General features: G+C 42.6%; 1 protein-coding gene across 3 annotated transcripts in view; it reads left to right on the top strand.

The window, feature by feature from the left end:
* The window catches only part of LOC145445059 (uncharacterized), a 70,663-nt gene extending 57,368 nt beyond the window's left edge, over positions 1-13,295 (top strand). For 2 of the 3 annotated variants that reach the window (XM_080323155.1, XM_080323154.1), the window contains 9 exons: positions 6,307-6,420; positions 6,492-6,718; positions 7,331-7,476; positions 7,534-7,636; positions 8,460-8,542; positions 8,708-9,008; positions 9,087-9,225; positions 9,290-10,694; positions 10,760-13,295. In XM_080323155.1, the coding sequence (XP_080179281.1) occupies positions 6,317-6,420; positions 6,492-6,718; positions 7,331-7,476; positions 7,534-7,636; positions 8,460-8,542; positions 8,708-9,008; positions 9,087-9,225; positions 9,290-10,694; positions 10,760-10,807 (2,556 nt within the window). In that variant the 5' untranslated portion in view covers positions 6,307-6,316 and the 3' untranslated portion in view covers positions 10,808-13,295. Of the gene's footprint in view, positions 1-5,034; positions 5,280-6,306; positions 6,421-6,491; positions 6,719-7,330; positions 7,477-7,533; positions 7,637-8,459; positions 8,543-8,707; positions 9,009-9,086; positions 9,226-9,289; positions 10,695-10,759 lie in introns of those variants that run through there. The other variant, XM_080323153.1, reaches the window with a different exon arrangement.
* The last annotated feature ends 3,726 nt before the right edge of the window (positions 13,296-17,021 follow it).

Genomic DNA, 17,021 nt, shown 5'->3' with positions numbered 1-17,021 from the left:
TTTCGCTCTTGAGTCATAAATCCATCGAACCCATATACGAAATGCAATTAGTGACAATAGTGTGCATGGCATATTCGATGGTACTCAAACTGACGCAATTTGCTCGGTCACGATGACTAATTTTACTGAAGATAAGAATCCTAAATACGGCCGGCATAGTGCGCGTGTAGCAAATGAAATGTAATCTTCAAACCTGATTATACATATATAAGTTGTCGCCAATATACTATACGAATCATTTATATAAAATCATGGTAAGTTCGAATTTATATTGAAATAATCACAATGGTTACAATTTGAATATCGAAAGACCGAATTGTACTTAAATCGATAGAATGAGCTATTTTTAATAGCTAAATACGCTATATCAGTGATTAAAGCTGCCGCCCTTATATAGCCTACTCTACGGATTTAATTACTGATATGGCACATTACCTATTATAAATAGCTCATTGTATCGTGTTAAGCACCAACTTGCCGATTCTGTGTTGTAATATTCATACTGCATACTATTACGAATATTTCAATATAAATTCGATTTATATTCTGTCAGATTCAAAATGCAGGTATATTTTCAAATTACTGTAGCGTTGCGTCGGCAGGATCGGAAACCCGTCCAATGGCAACGCAATTTGATAATTTATTTAATCCTTTAATCGTCATATTTGGAATTTTTCCGCAAACTTTAAATTTTGAGGATTGGCAAAACTTTTGCTGTATACCCCGCGGGCGGTTCAAAGCGCATCGGAGCAATCGCTACGCCGAAAAACAAATCAAGATCTGTTGCCATCCGGGCGATGAGATTTGTCGCATAACAGAGTAATCCCAGATAGTCACATTCTCCCGTGCTGCGGATGGTAAAGGATTTTCGGTGATTTTTAGGCTTTGTCCTCAAACTGGTTTTTGCTGGATGCGCGCGGATCCGTATAACTCGCCAATTCGTTGATTGGCTGGTGCAGACGGGTGGGTGCCTTTATTTTGTTCAAGGCAACCACCAGAGGCGGTCAGTAGCGAAGCACTCCTACCTTTCCGGGGTAATCACGTATGTTGAGCCTACACTCTTTCTACGTGCCTACGTGCATACCTACATGGGTTAGCAAGTAATAATTGAAAAGTTTTTTTTTCATAATAAATGAAAAATTTTCAAACTCCTATAGCTTCATTTATACTCGCTGGAATTGAGCAAATTTGGTGTGCAACGTTTATTAGCCAACCTCACAATTTTAGTTAATAGCCGCAAAAATCTCAAAAAAGTTATTTTTGAATACCCTATTATATGGCAGTGTGGGGTGTGTACTGTTCCTACTTCATCCCACGCGGGCATGATGTCTGTGAAATGTTCCGCCGTGTGTTCGGACTTCTTTTACTCTCAAATATGATTGTTGTTGTTTTGGTATTCATGTTTGTTTGTTTGTTTTAAGGTATTCATGGCCAACTTCTAGGCTTTTATAAGACACCGTTTACAGCGATGTGGCGAGGAGGAGCCTAGATAAACCTCTAACACTTAAAGTAGGAATTGTGGAGTCGACCTCGGTGTTGCGGCTGAGGATTATACCACTACGCTATCTCGCCCCCCTAAGCATCCATGTTGTTTTTCGGCTACAATGGTCATGTACAGCGGGCCGATATTCTTTATCTTAATTCCGTATCTGCCGATTGTAGCATGGTCCACTTTTAGGCTAGACATGATGTCGGGGGAGGGGGTAACACACAGTTCGAACACACCGCATACATGATATCCTAGACAGAACGCGGTTCAACATTCTCATTTTGACTCTGCAGAAGTTCTGCTTGTAATATACGATGCTGCACAACGTCTCTAAATGAGCTAGCCGTAACAACGTACTTCGACTGAACACTGTTCTTGCCATACTGCGATTACACCGGGAATAGGCCGGCAATGCAATCATAATTAGGGAATTGTACAGTCAGCAACAATTGAATTGTCCCTCTCGCCGTCACATTACCTTTCGTCGACCTTTTCTACAGTTGGAACAATGGGGGACCGGGCGTCGAACAAGACTAGACACGCATAGATAACAATCAAAAATTTATTTTTTATTATGGGACAATAACTGAAATTGCGCAGTTATGGCAAAAATTGAAACATTCGCTGTCTCGTGTATAAACACAAATTATATACACGGCTATAGTGTAGATTGCAGACGCTGCCATTGCACGTGGTTTATCGCATCTCCGTGCACTTTTGACTTGGTCATAAGCTATTGGTATTTCTTAAATTGGTTATGGAAAATTATGAAGAATTCTTCATACAGTTCATGGCGTTGTCGGGGTGGGTCGAATCGCTCATAATGCTTATAGTTTGGATTTGTAATGATATGACGGTGTCACACTGAAAATTTCTGACGTCACTTCATTGTTGGACGTTTAGTTTCCATGTGTCTCGTCCAATTGCTTGTTTTCACGAATTCATGACAGACTTTTGTATGGCATTGCGAAGCATATTGTCTATTCGAAAAAGTTTGACGTCGTAACGTAAAATATGCGTTTGTCGTATATGCAATAATTATTGTATTATAATAATCATTGCTTTTAGGAACTGTCATCGAAATTTATGTACTTACTTCGTTATCTCCTGGACGAGGTATATACGGATGAAGCAGGCTCTATTTTTAGGATAAGTGTTTCCTAAAATAACTACATATCTTCTAATCGCGTGGCGCATTTATCACATCCATCGTTTTTGGGTAGATTTTCCTGGTATTGCGCTATTTCTGTATAGTTATAGTATGCCATGTAGCAGTGAATCGTAAGCTTTGTAATTCACCGCGAATGCAGATTTGCGATGTCATAACCAAACCGCTTCCCATCGACTCATGGTTTTCGTATTAGTATCATGGCAGCAATGCGCCTTTTCACGGTGTTTCTGCACCAATATGCTATCCATAGTTGACAGATATCATCCGATTTCCAGAAGGTGGCGTCCCTTATGGGTGGCAATGCAAATCTTCGTTCTGAATTTGATGTAATTACGAATTTTAGCCATGTTCAGGTTGGAGTTTGGTATGAAACTTTTGTGGAACCGAATTCGGAATGTTTTTAATATTTTTACGGGAATTTTTAATGAAATTTTTGTCCTGGTTATTTTCGTGCTTTGGACATCATGCAAAGTATGTTTAAAGCTTGGATTAAACTTGGACATAAACCCCAAAGCATTCAGGTATATGAAAATATTGGCTCAACTCTGTTAATCTCGTCCGCTCTCATTTCTTCTTCTCAAAGTATTATAGGTTGGTAGTTTCAGACAAATAATAATGATATTCTTCAGATAGGCGCACGTGGAGTTTTATCAGCTTAGACTAATCGCCGGGAATTTTATCTATTAGCAGTATATAGATTCCGTGAAAACTTTGCGTGAATGGACATGGGATGTTTGATTGAAGTGTCGAGGCCGAGGTGTGCTGCTGAATAGCTGCGTACTGTGTGATGCTAGTTGTTGTGCGTAATTTCACCAAGGCATGCAGTTGTGCGAGTCGAGGATTATTCGACTATCTGAAGTGTAAGTGCAGTATAAACATACGTACCTATCATCTATTGCGATACAATGAAGGTCACTTTAGTTTTCAAACACGCCAAATCCAAGTCAACGATATCAAGATATTATAGAAACTAATAAATAGTCGATTTCGGAGCCCAAGTATCGCTGCAGTCACGTATTTCAGCATTATATAATCTCAGATAGGATATACTAGCTAAATGATGGATATAATAATCATACTGCCGCAATCGAGGTTGCGCGTAATATGTCACACAGTCAGTATAATGGATAGGCATTGTGATATCGAATTGACATCATGACTGGTTCACAATGCCCATGCACAAATATATTTGTTCCATATCAGCTAGTTCTCGGACTCTATCAGTCAATAAAAGACCTAGATTTGCATTCTGGGGGCATTTTCTCATGGATTCGGTCAAATAAATTTAATTAAATCCGGAACGGGTTGAATCAGTTCATTTTAAACTGCCTGTGTAATGCGGCTTAAAGGAAGTAAGGCCTTTCCGTTGAAGTTCCTGTGATGCTCTTCGTCGTGTGTGCATGATTCACGACCGCTCATAACTCATGTAGAAATATGAAGCCAAAGAATGATCAAATCATGCTCTAAACTCCATGAATAATTACGCTTTACACGAGGCCAAGAGAGCTTGACAAATTAGAATCGAATGATTTCTGCAAGATATTCACGTGTCGGTGTTGCGGTGTTATCAATCACAATATATCTTAGCTCACACGTATGTTGCAAATGACACATGCTCATGATTTGATGGCAGAACGGTCCGAATTCTGTGCAAATAATAATTCGATATCAACCGACTATGCTATTTATGGGGACAACCTTCGAAGATTGTTAACTCGCAATTAATAATACTCCAAAGCCAACACATTACACATTTATATTACTCCGAGGTCAAGAAAACCACCATGCCACAGTAGTTGAACCTGTAGTGTTTCAAGCTCATCGGCTATCATCTTACTATCCACCCGACATGCAGCGCGCGCATCTTTATTATGTGCCAACGTTATATATGTGAATACGCTTTATCTTGTGTGACGAATCTGATCCGTAATGTATGAATGTACCCACTATCCAGTGATGCTTTAAACTCAGAGAGTCCGTTGTCTTAACATCTTTTGTTTTAATTAAATCCGTATTTACTCAATGAATATCAGCTTCACGAAACATATGACATTTTACATAGATATCACAGAATTGGAAAATGTATTTGCACACCCGCAACATAATGCACTATGAGCTTACTCAGCCGTTACATTGCTGTTACCTAACGGGGTGACGACCTAGCTATGACGGAACAAATCAATACGAGAGAGGGCTAAATGCGAGAGATTGAAAGAACAATTCTGGGCGACTGGCACCGATAGGGAATCACAAAGTATGAGAAAAAGCGTATAAAACGCACACTTCCGCCGACTTTGTAAAAAAATAACAGGAATAATATGTAGCGTCGGTAGGCCTTTGGAGTCATTCCTCAGGTGAAGTTCTCTGAGTACCCCCGCGTCAATTGAGAGTTTCGAGCAAGTTGAGATTATATTGTTTACCAGGGTGATGAGTAGATTTTATTTTAAAATTTTAAAAATACTATGGAAACCTCGTAGTGAACTGTAGCTTTATAGCTAACCATTTTTTGATGGATTTACCAGAAATTAAGATTGAATACATAACTTACATATCATTTGAAAACTTGTCGTTGAAAATCGTCAACGCATCGAAAATGGCGCCGACTACTGGAAAGCCTCAGTAAGTCGCTTCAAATGTTATGTGTTTATAAACGCGTATTGTGGATTATTTGAAACAAGTAATGTGTCACATAAGGCGACTTGGTTGTTTACTTTAATGTGTGCTGTGTAAAATTGAAGATACGAAACCTTATCTGGATACGTATGATGCCGTAGTTACGTTGCCTGGCGGATTTCTTGTTGTTTTCGAGTGCTTTTCGCTACAATTAAGCGCACGTCACAGATTTGCTTCGCGTAACTTGCCCCCGGGCTATGTTAAGCCGCGTCGCTTTTTACTTAAGCGTTTCGCGTTGGCTACGAAAAAAGACTGAAAATGGCCGCGGCCGGTAATTTTCCGGCGATGAAAATTCGAGTTTGCTTCCTCGCAAATTGTACGTTTCCTGCTTCGAAAATTGGACGTTGCCAATTCCCAACTCGACTAAATTACGGGAGGGAAATGCCGTCTCGTCGGATAATTTCGCAACAGCGCCTTTCCTGGTACGACGCGGACGTAATTGATTGTGAATAATACAACGTTATTATTATGAATCTCGAGCTATTACGAACTGAAATCAAACAGCGTTACGCGAAAATCCGTCTTTATTTACAACCACCATGATATTATTAAGGGGATAAATTCCCGTTACGTCATTGTCGTATGTTGCGAGTATACGAGCAAAAACATGAGCGATGATGTTCACGCTTGGGTTGAAAATATTTGTTGTCAATATCTTCGACCCGAGGTAGCGTTGAGTGCATATCGCCCTCGATTATATCCATCACCGTCGAACAAAAGAACGGCCTAACCCGGTATTATTAACCCCTCGCCGAGATATGAAGCGAAAATATCTCGGAGAAAGGCCAAACAAGCGTAACCAAACACATACCATAATGCGCTGAAGGCTGCGTCACGCCCGGCGTACTCCTATGAAGTACAAGGTCTGTCATCTCCGCGCGTATGACAATGGTGCACTGTTACGAAGTCGAGAATGTACTTCACCCTGCATTGGAGCGAACGCTTTCAACAACTACGTTTTATTCTTTTTTAGGAGCTACGTAATGCAACAGCAACAAGCTTTGCTTCACCCTATCATGAGCAATAAGGACCCGAGCATACAAGTGAAAAAAGAGTGCATCTTATTCTCCCAGTCTGTTATGAACGGGTGAGTGTAACCGCCATTTTACCCGCCTGGTCACGTGATTCGATATTTGACCGCCCGACCTCGCCTTGTAGTTGGTCTTCGGCGTCGGGAACACCAGCACCGCAAATGTCTCACGCCACCGCAGACGGCCCGGAACCGAGAATCCTGTCCAAGAAAAGGCGGGATCTGATCAACGCCGAGATTAGGGAGCTGCAAAATCTTCTGCCGCTCAAAAAAAGCTCCCGCGAACGACTTTCGTATTTGGGAATCCTCGCGCTGACGAACACGTTCATCAGGAAGGCTACGTTTTTCAAGAAAGGTCGGGATTTTCCCCGCGTTATTCTATTTAGGAATACTGCTCCGACAGTTAAATGGAATTCGGCTAGACTTTTTGGGATGAATACAACTAGGTGTGGCGTTGTTAATAATTTGGCTAGCTCTCCGCCAGTGACAAAGTGTAATATTCCGTTGTCATGGTATCAATATTGCTTAGGCTTCGTTTTGATTTTGATCGATTACGCAAAGTATTTCCTTTGCGATCTTTCACGATAATCAATGCGCGATCGAAAAGTATTTCAAATATTTCATTTCCTTCAACCGTCGTGAATGATAAATTTTGCGATGAGGATGGTTTTTCGCATTTTTGAGGGTATAAGTTGATTTTTATTTTGGAAAAGGTCTCTTTCTCAAGATATTACGCGATTTTAAACATCATATATGTTAAACATTCGCTCGTGATATTTGCGCATAAAGCATAACAGACAACGCGATAGTTTGAATGTTCAAGCATTGTGAGAATATATGTCGTACTAATTATCGCGTGGTAGTACTAGGCAACGCACAACTTGATATCTGACTGTGCAGTGTGCATTCTTCAACACATTCGTCAATCCAAGATCATTCATTGAACCGTTGTTCATGATCTTGCCAGAATGCATCGGAAGCGGCAGCAATCCGAGCGCCGGTCTCGTGAGCGACTTTGCAAACTCTCTATCCGGTTTTCTTCTCGTTTTCAACCGAGAAGGAAAGATCCTCTTTTCGTCCGACAACATTCTCGATTATCTCGGTCACACAGTGGTGAGTAATCGCGCTCGCTTGAGATCTGGCGCCTGCTAACGAATCGCGACTTACCAGGTTGAACTCGCCAGTCAAGGCGACAGCATCTACGACATCGTCGACAAAGAAGACCACGAAATGATCCGATCACAGCTAGACTTACAACCGCAAATGGAGAATGGTGAGTACGAAATAACACCCTACTTCCCATTGTGTAATTGAACCTGGCTATCGTCTTTGCACTTTTAAACCCGCTGATGCCCACGCAGCGAAGACACCAAACAAAAGGTTAAGTGTGCGCAAACGAAACTTGAGGCAAAGTAAACGATTCGATTCAACGCCCGAGACGCTGTTGCGATATCTTCAAACGGAAGGGCACGTGATCATCACGGTCGACTGCAAACGCGGCTTTGTGCCTATTTTCAGCTTGGCCTCTTGCGAAAAATTCAAACCGCGAAGTGACAGGCTCCAAAAGCTCACCGCCAATACGGGCTTGTGTAAACACCTGTCTTACTATGGAACAGTTCGGATGTGTCGAATCATACTAGTGTGACAAAGGCGTGGCTCTCAAAACACGATTTTTTTTAATCAACTCTCGTTTCATTGCCAACTGGTAATAGACTTGTCAAGAACACTCGTTGAAGGCACCTGATTCAATTTGACAGCCAGAGTGAAATCAAATATCGATGAATGACAATAATTCGGGAGAATCGTACGTTAGCGAGCACACTTGCGACGTGGGGGCTGGTTCGCGAAATCTATTTTGATAGCGCTGGTGTGAATAGTGACGTGACAATGTGTCGCGGCAGAATAAACCTTCCAGAATGACTGATGGGGACATCCTCAGTGGGATGAAACGGGTAAATCTTGTTAGATCTGCCGCGGTAGCTGATACAAATCATAAGCAAAAGTCTGCCTGTACTTTAATTGACAACCCCCCTTCAGCGTGGTGTGCTAAGCATTGTGGTGGTGTCAGTTGAAACAATGGCGTGTGTTTGTTCCAGGCGACGCCAGGCGTCTGTCGTTCTTCTGTCGGATGTCCACCTCACGTTACATGAAGACTCAGATGCGATCTTGGAAGAACAAGGTATTGTACGACTTCTTCTCAAATTCGCACTCCATTAACTAACCCAATGTTCTGAGTAATCAAATAGTGCTCTGAACCTTTTTGTTGTCGTGGTAGATTTAAGTTTTTACGTCGAGCCACAACCTCTGCATCTCTAGGCTGACAATCCTCTATGTTTGCCTTTAGATCGTGCACGTCACAGGCAAATACCACAAACCAGAAATGAGCAATGACTGGGCCGAGACTACTTTCTTCGCCGTTTGCGAACCCGTCGAGTCCAAGCCAGTCACCGACGTGAGACACCACCCCACCCCGAGACCCACCGAATTCAAAGCGGTCCATTCGCCGGACATGAAGTTCCTCGAAGTTCCCAACAATATATGTTCCTTCCTTGGGTACGACGCAGAGGAAATGGTCAACACGAGCTGGTACCAGTGGATTTTCCCCGACGATCTCAACCAAGCCAGACAACAACATATGAAATTCAGTACGTACCCAATCCTGTTTCATTACCTCAATTAGAAACCTATCACTTCACTGATTAATTTTGATAATCTTTCCACAGTCAAGGAGGATGGCTCTGCGTTCGCTTGCGTCGTTCGAATGATCCACAAAAATGGCGACCTGGTATGGTTCGACTGCACCGCCGAAAAATCGCAAGACACAATCTCAAACTCATTCGTATGCAATTACATAGCAATTGAGTAAGTCCTCTCAAATCACTGTAGAGATTTAGATTTTTATTCATCGCTGTCCTTTCGTTCTCAGCGAAGATGAAGTGCCTTTTTACCGACTCCACCACAATTTGCTGCCATTCCCTGAGCACTACACAGAAGTAAAACGCCATTACCTGGCGGCTAACTCGAGCCTTCTGGCTAGCGCGCTGAACACCGATGTAGGCCTCGCCTCCCCAAGCGGCATGGTATCTCCGACAGGCCGTATGCCCCAAAGTCCCGGCAGCGGTATGCCTCATATGATCATGACGCCCGGCATGTTCCAAGACAATATGGACACCAAGTCCCTGCTTCGTCGGCAATTGAAGAGAAAGTTAGGACACTCGATGGATAGCGCAATGGCCGCTGGGCTTAACCCCGGCGCGTACGCTCCCGGTATGGAACTTTTCAATATCCCACCTCCGAATAAGATGATGGTACGACGCCACACAACTGACCTGCTATACCGATCGCCCGCCCCTACCATGTACCACCCATCTATCCATCCCACATACCACGACTCCATCCACCCATCCATGTACATGGCCTCGCCTATGATAAGCGACCCCGGCCTGGTCCGCCCAGATCACCACTACCGAAGTGATTACGCGGCTATGGCGTCACGATCTGTAGACGCGTCAGCGACGCAAGAATCGTACACGTCACCGAAAACGATTCCATCACCTATGCTCAGGCAAAGCAATCAAAACAACAACGTATGCCTGCAACAGCAGCAAAAATTCGTGGAAAACCAGTACCAACCAATTAATTCCAACCACAGTCCCCAGCACACTCCCACTTACGAACCCCCGAGGTTAAACCACGCCCACTCCCCACCCTTGCTGATAAAATCCTCCCCTGTCCACTCACCCGTGGGATGCGACGGCATGGTGCACTCGCCAGAGCAACGAAATTTCTACAATGACGTCAACAACAACGTCATCGAACATAACTCGTCATGCTCCATGTCGCCCATGTCCTCCCACGGAAACTACTCCCCGGCCCACTCCAGTTACGACAGCCCGGCTGGCAACGAATGTGTGACATCATCACCAATCGACAATGATTTGACGAACCTGATTACATCATACGAGAGTCAATTCGAAGAAGACCAGATGGCGGTAAAGCAGGCCAGTTTGACCAACTGTGTGGTGCCAAACGGAAGACCCCGGATACCCCAACAGCCCCACCCGTATTCCCCACGACAAGAGTACCACAGTCGCTCGCCCCAAAAGTCCCCAATCAACCTAGTTCACAATGAAGCCGTGAACTACGCGCACAAGACCTCCCCGGTACAAGGGTCAAGGTCGCCCCATCACCAAATCAGCACCTCCTGCGCTATGGAGTCAAAGCCTTATCAACTTCAATACTCCATAACGCCCCACGATCCACGCACCGGATTCTCAACAGCACGAAGCGGCGTGGATTGGGTCAAAAAGTACAGCCATATGTCAGCTATGGTGAGTGCTGAGTTGGTGTTTACCATATTGTCTCACGGCTAATCATATTTTCTTTTTATTCGCAGGAAATGCTACTTTCTGATTCGGAGAGTAATTCGTCCTACTACGGTTGAGGGCGGGCTACGCTCCTTTGTCAGAATCATAACCAGTAACGGTTTATGGATAGTTTCCTAAATTAGGAAAATACCTGTAATAACCTTTATTGCCTTGTCCTTGGTATTTCGCTATAATTGTGTGATATTTTATGAAATTGCCGATGATTTTTTTGCAAAATGTAGTGTAACCCCTATGGGGTGACAAGACAGAATCTGCCCCAACCCAGTAGGCAGGCGCGTGGCCTAAAATGAGAGCGGCGTGTTTGCGAACATTATTGTCACGAGTTTCATGTGACATAACAATATCATGCTAAGTTTCAAAGCTGAATTCGCCCTCTCGTGGTCACGCGCCTGTCAGAAGTTTGTGAATTTTGAGAGAAATTGGATTTATTCCGGTTTGGAAGTCAGGTACTGGGTTGGATTCTGCTTTTGTTACCTCGGCGGGTTACGCAGAGTGTCACAAAACGTATGTGCATATCGTTGGGCCTCCGGATAATGTGAAAGTCTCTCAATTAGCTAACGCACCCGAACACACCTGCATTGCATAGATTGGCGGCCAGTGGACAGACAATTCCATCTCGAAAAGGCAAGTTACTAAGGTAATGGATCTGGCATGAATATAGGAGCGTAAATGTCGCACCGTCCCAATACGCTGACGAAAATAATGGCAAATTACACTGTGATTTCGCGATATTAAACCGAATTATCTACCTTTGCGTAATTGGCTCGACGCTGCGGTATGCCTATGGAATTTTATTCCTCCTGTGACGTAGAGAATATTAACCGGATACAACCGGCTCGTTCTACACTAATTCACCTGTCACTCAAAAGCGAAAGCGGATAATTGTTCGCTAACCGCACTTTGAGTATGTTCTTGACAACGTAGCTTGATTGCTAGTTCAAATCATGCTAGATTTGATCTGCTTTTGAAAGAGATATTTACCGCGGCGAGTTCGCGCACACTGCAACGTTGTGAACACGACACAAAAGCTTAGCCGTAGGCGATTTTGGCTCGTGACTGTCGACGACTAAAAATATGCCGCGCGATAGTCTTTGTAGCGATACGTCACAAATTGTATTGCGAAAATAAGGCGCGCTGATGAAGTGCATCAGTCGTAAACAAGGAACCGCAATGTTTGGCATGGATTTCTTTTGTCAGCATTCCTTTTTTCTCTCCTCAGTTATTTCAGTTTATTTATGTTACCTCGCTGGTACGCCTGATTTTATTTACAATATTTTCAAGTCATTGTGTAAAGAGAACCAATGCAATATCACCCACAATGCAAAGTGCTACACGGTGATATATGCTTTGGCGGAAACAATTCTTTTTAATCTAAATCATCTCCTACGCAATGTCCATCTGATTGGATTCAATCGAAGGTTTGCTGGTATACCCGAAACCAGTCATTGTGATTTTCCCTATTCATCGTGCATACGCACCTGTAGATATATTTTTCATCGATCAGTCAACGTTTGTTCTTTGTCCAATGATAGTCTAACGAGGTCCCGCATTCAAGTGCATAACCCGAGAGAAAAGTCATTCCATGTTAAATATTTACATTTTCGCGTGTGACGAGAGCCTCGCGATCGAATTTTCGCCGTGCTGTCGAAACCGGAATAATATCTTATCTGTTGATTTTCGACGATAAAATAGACAATGGTGCGATGTAATCTTGGCTAAAGTCCCTGTTTCCTTTCGGTAAAGATATCAAACTAAAATTAAAAAGCATAAAAACCATGAACTTGACCGAATCGTTTTGTATTTGTCTGGCCTCTGCGCTGTCGATTTACCATCTTACGCTCTATCAATGCTAGAGTTGTGGTAAACAATACAAAGGTAAGTTTGTGCGTTTCGACAACCTATGTGTTCGGGTCATAAAAGCTGTGGGATTACCCCATCGTCAAGACTCGGTTATCAAGACCGTACATTCCACCTACGTTCGGCACGCTTCCAACGTTATGCACGTACATTTTGATTTTCTTTTTGTACATTTGTGCATTCGTTTTATGTTTTCTGTGGTACTTGGTAATAAGTCCACGAACTTTTCGTTGGCTTGGTAATAAGTCTTTTCGTGTACAGCAACTTTTCACTCGCGGCGTCGGTATTGCGTCACGACACGCATGACAGATTCGTTTTGTTCCATTCGTCTTTTTATCTTTTATTATGTTCCGTCATATTGATAGCATGATGGTCGCTCCATCTTCATTTTCAAATATTATCGTTGTACATTTATGTTTATGACTGCACTATTATATTGCGCTTACTGGCCCTTGAAAAGCCAAAACGAACCAAATAGTTGTACGTAGTGAGATTATTCCTATTTTAAGCATGATAGTGAGATGGATCGCTACAGATGTTAACGAAGGAAATGCATTTAAAAAACGACCGGTTTTTGTGTTGAAATGTTCCGATACAAACTTTGTTCTTTGGTGTGTATGTATATTTCATTATAGATATTCTGTGCTTAGTTTCCGGTATAATGAAAAATTAAATTTAGATACTTAATCGGTTCGCCTTTGAATTGCAATTAGGGAGGTAAAGGACTGTCTATAGTTGAGGGTCTTAGCTGGGATGTACACAACAATTCGAGTCAAGTTGAGGCCCATTTCTGCGAGTAATGAAAATATATGCCTTTACACCAAGACTAATATCATATCAACGAAACATACAGTTTCAATACTTCATTTCCACGGCTGGAGTCCAGAAAACTCGGTTGTCCGTGTCTCACCTACGACAAATGTGACACATAAGGCTACATTTATGAATGGTTGCGACTTTTCTGTAGAGCCTCATGATCAGTGATTCCCAACCGCGGTTCTCATATAGCCGCATGCGGCTCCAAGATAGCCTTCTTGCGACTCTGATTGACTTCTAAATATGTCAGGAAAATATAACATTTTTTTTCTATGAATAGTTACAGTCAATTTATGTATATGAATGCTAAAATGAGGGATATTAGTTATGTCAAAGGCGGCAAAGGCCGCTTTTGAAAACCGGGGAAGAGAATTCTTGCAGACTAGCGTCAAACGCATGGATGAATACTCATCAGACTCGGATGTATCTTGAGTTATGCTGGTCATAGACCATTATATAAAGTCTCTGTGTAGAGTAAATTTCATCAAAATTTTACTAATATCAGAATAACGGCTCATATTCAAGAATAAATTGCAATAAGTTCAATATTACTCAGCGTATAATTTCCCGCAAACTTGTGCAGCAAGTGCTGGAACGCATGAGGAGCTATCTAATAAAGACATAATAGTATGTTGTAGTAATGATACGCATTATCAAGTCCTTTCAATTATAGCACTCGCCAATCTGCGTCTATAAAAGCTAAAATAGCCGACATGGAATCTATGTGTGCAATCCGCATGCTTTTGACTTCGTTGGATGGTGATTGGTGAGATCCAGAGGTAGGCTGGCCAGCTACCTTTAAAATTTCGTAATAAGTAGCCTACTAGAGTGTTTTCATGCGGCTCCATACATACTCTGGTGTTTGAAATGCGGCTCCGACAGCCAAAAACGTTGTGGACCGCTGCTCAGTTCTCATGATGGTCACAAAGTGCTACGAAATAGTCATGGTCATGAAGCAGGAAAATATTGTGGGTGTCGTGGACTGGTAGCATATTCCTGGTAGCCACAAAGAAATATACTTTTAATGTTAATATTTCTGCTAAGTCGTCATAATATGTGATGCTTGAATCGACTCGAAGCTTGACAGTCGAGTCGGAATCGAATCACTTAATCACTCAAGTCCTCGATTCTGCACAGCCCTCAACCCTACTTATTAGCTGGGACCACGCGTATAACGGTGGTAGCGAAATTCATTGCACAGCGAGTATGAATTAACATATAAAATATTAACATTATAAGTAATATATGCATTTGACCTCGAAAGCTGTAACTGACCATAATTGCGAGTAGACTAGAGCGTACTATGAACTGACAACAGAGACAGCCAAGCGTCACGGTCAATCTGTGAGCTCGTAACGCCACCCCGCGAGAGCTATTCCACAGTCACCAGCACTCCCACAATGTCTGTTGTCCGACGTCGTTGCTAAATTCGTTCATATAGATCAGGGCCGGCGAACCCGTGGCCCGCGAGAAGGTTTTGAGTAACCCGCGCGGTAATTTTCGAAATTAGTCATATTATCAAAAATGAATTGCCCATACTGGGAACTTGCAAGACCAACCAAAAATTTGATTAGTCTAGACCAGTGGTTCCCAACCTTTTTCGACTCATCGCCCACTTTTCAAGTTCAACACCGATCATCGCCCCCCCAAATTTTGTGAACCGAAAAATGGGCATACAAACTGCAATCACCGGCGGGTTGACCAAAAAAAAGGTCAACTTTTCGGCTCGATGTCGAATTTTACACTTTTGCAACCAATTTTGGTGAGTTGACTAAAAAAAAGGTCATTTCTCCGCCTTGACTCCAATATAGCCGTTTTAACGCGTCATCGCCCCTTTATCGCCCCTTCAGAATTTTCGCCCCCCTAGACCGCCAAATCGCCCCCTGGGGGGCGATATCGCCCACGTTGGGAACCACTGGTCTAGACGCAACACTTGAAATGTGACGACTAAAATATCAGTTCCGACGCATTGCCAGAACCATGGGCCAGTCGCATTTTGGCAGATCTTCGTACATCACAATAAAGCAGAATATTCTGCGGTGGATTTATCTAACGTAAAAATTTTCTTTCCGCTTCCCGCAATATGATGTCACTCGATTTCTTGCTTTTAATATATTGTTAGTTGTTACCAGACATGGGGTAATCGCGATTAGTAATCGTAATCGATTACGACGATTACAGCATTTTCAAGTAATCGTAATCGCAATCGATTACATTCGAAAAAATTCCGAATTAATCGTAATCGTAATCGACTACTTCCCATATCTAATCGATTTCTTCGTGAAGAACGATTACTTTTTATTTGTACAAGGACTATGACATAAACTGAACATTCGTGAACACTGAACAAGGAAGGTTCGTGATAGCACAAACGTTTGATTTTCAAACTCCACTGCTCATTATTACGTCAGATGCAGCCTATTAGCTTTATGCGTCATTGCGTAAGCAGTATATCCACAGTAAATTAGGATTACCATATTTTTGTGACACCAATTCCGGACGCTAGTTAGCGCCAACTAGTGGATTTTAAAATGAGGTATGAGTATATTGTCGATCAATATGACGTCACACCAGCAACGCTTTGTCTATCGACTAGAGGTGGTCACGGTCCGGTTCAGGAGTATGTGGTTGTGTGTTGTAAGTTGTAACCAGGACCGAAGCCCCATTTTTTCAGCCCATCCCGCACAAATAAACGCTAATTCTGAGCCCACCGTAGGGTAATCGATGGAACTTCTGGGAGCTTACTATAAGCATCTTGGTCGTTAAATGATTTGAATGAATTATGTCAATAATACTGGTTCTTCCACATATTACTATACAATTTTGGCTCTTTCTCCGCCCACATGGTCAGAGTTAGCGGCGTAGAGCTGGTGGAAGATGATGACTTCGAAAATGCAAGAAGCGTAATTGTACAATGTACATCGGTAAGTCATGTTCATGTCACACCTACAAGATTATTTATCAGCCTAATGCCGGTGCGCACTGCATCACTGAGCTATATAAACACCACACATCCGGTGGCTCCCCACCGTTTATTGTCGTGACTCCATATCCAATTTGCCGTGGCCCAGCTCCAAATTTGATAAGCTGATTACTAATTAAAGGTCTGCTAATTTGCCCAGATTTACTCACTTCCTGTTTTGGAAGCTGATTACGTTCAACAACTTCGCGAACCTCAGAATAAAGGCAAAGTAGCCCCAGGTTTCGAACCACTGTCTTTAAAAAATGCATCAAAACGGCCTAAACCGACTCTATGAATATTCGGTTATCTAGGGTTACCATATTTTGGAATCGGGAAAGGCGGACACTTTTTCAAAAATTTTCAAACTCAGAAAGCCGGTGGCAAATCCTCAAAAAGTGGTAAATTTCTACCGCTTCGTAGTCGGTTGACTAAAAAAAAAGGTCAACTTTCGCTCAACTCCCGAAATTCCCGCCGGAGCGTCACTTCGGTGCTGATTTACGGCATCTCAGTCGAATTTTGCTATAAATTTGAACAAAATTCCTAAAAAAGAGGACAAAATCTCAAGAAGGAAGACATTTAGGCGTCTTCGGAGGACATTTTAAAAAACCCGAAAAAAGAGGACAAATCCTCCTAGA

This window comes from Botryllus schlosseri, chromosome 8, assembly GCF_051294905.1.
Source record: "Botryllus schlosseri isolate E-star chromosome 8, Bs_hap1, whole genome shotgun sequence".
Lineage (NCBI taxonomy): Eukaryota > Metazoa > Chordata > Ascidiacea > Stolidobranchia > Styelidae > Botryllus > Botryllus schlosseri.
Note: the sequence above shows the minus strand (reverse complement) of the source record. Positions and strands in the feature narration are given on the sequence as shown.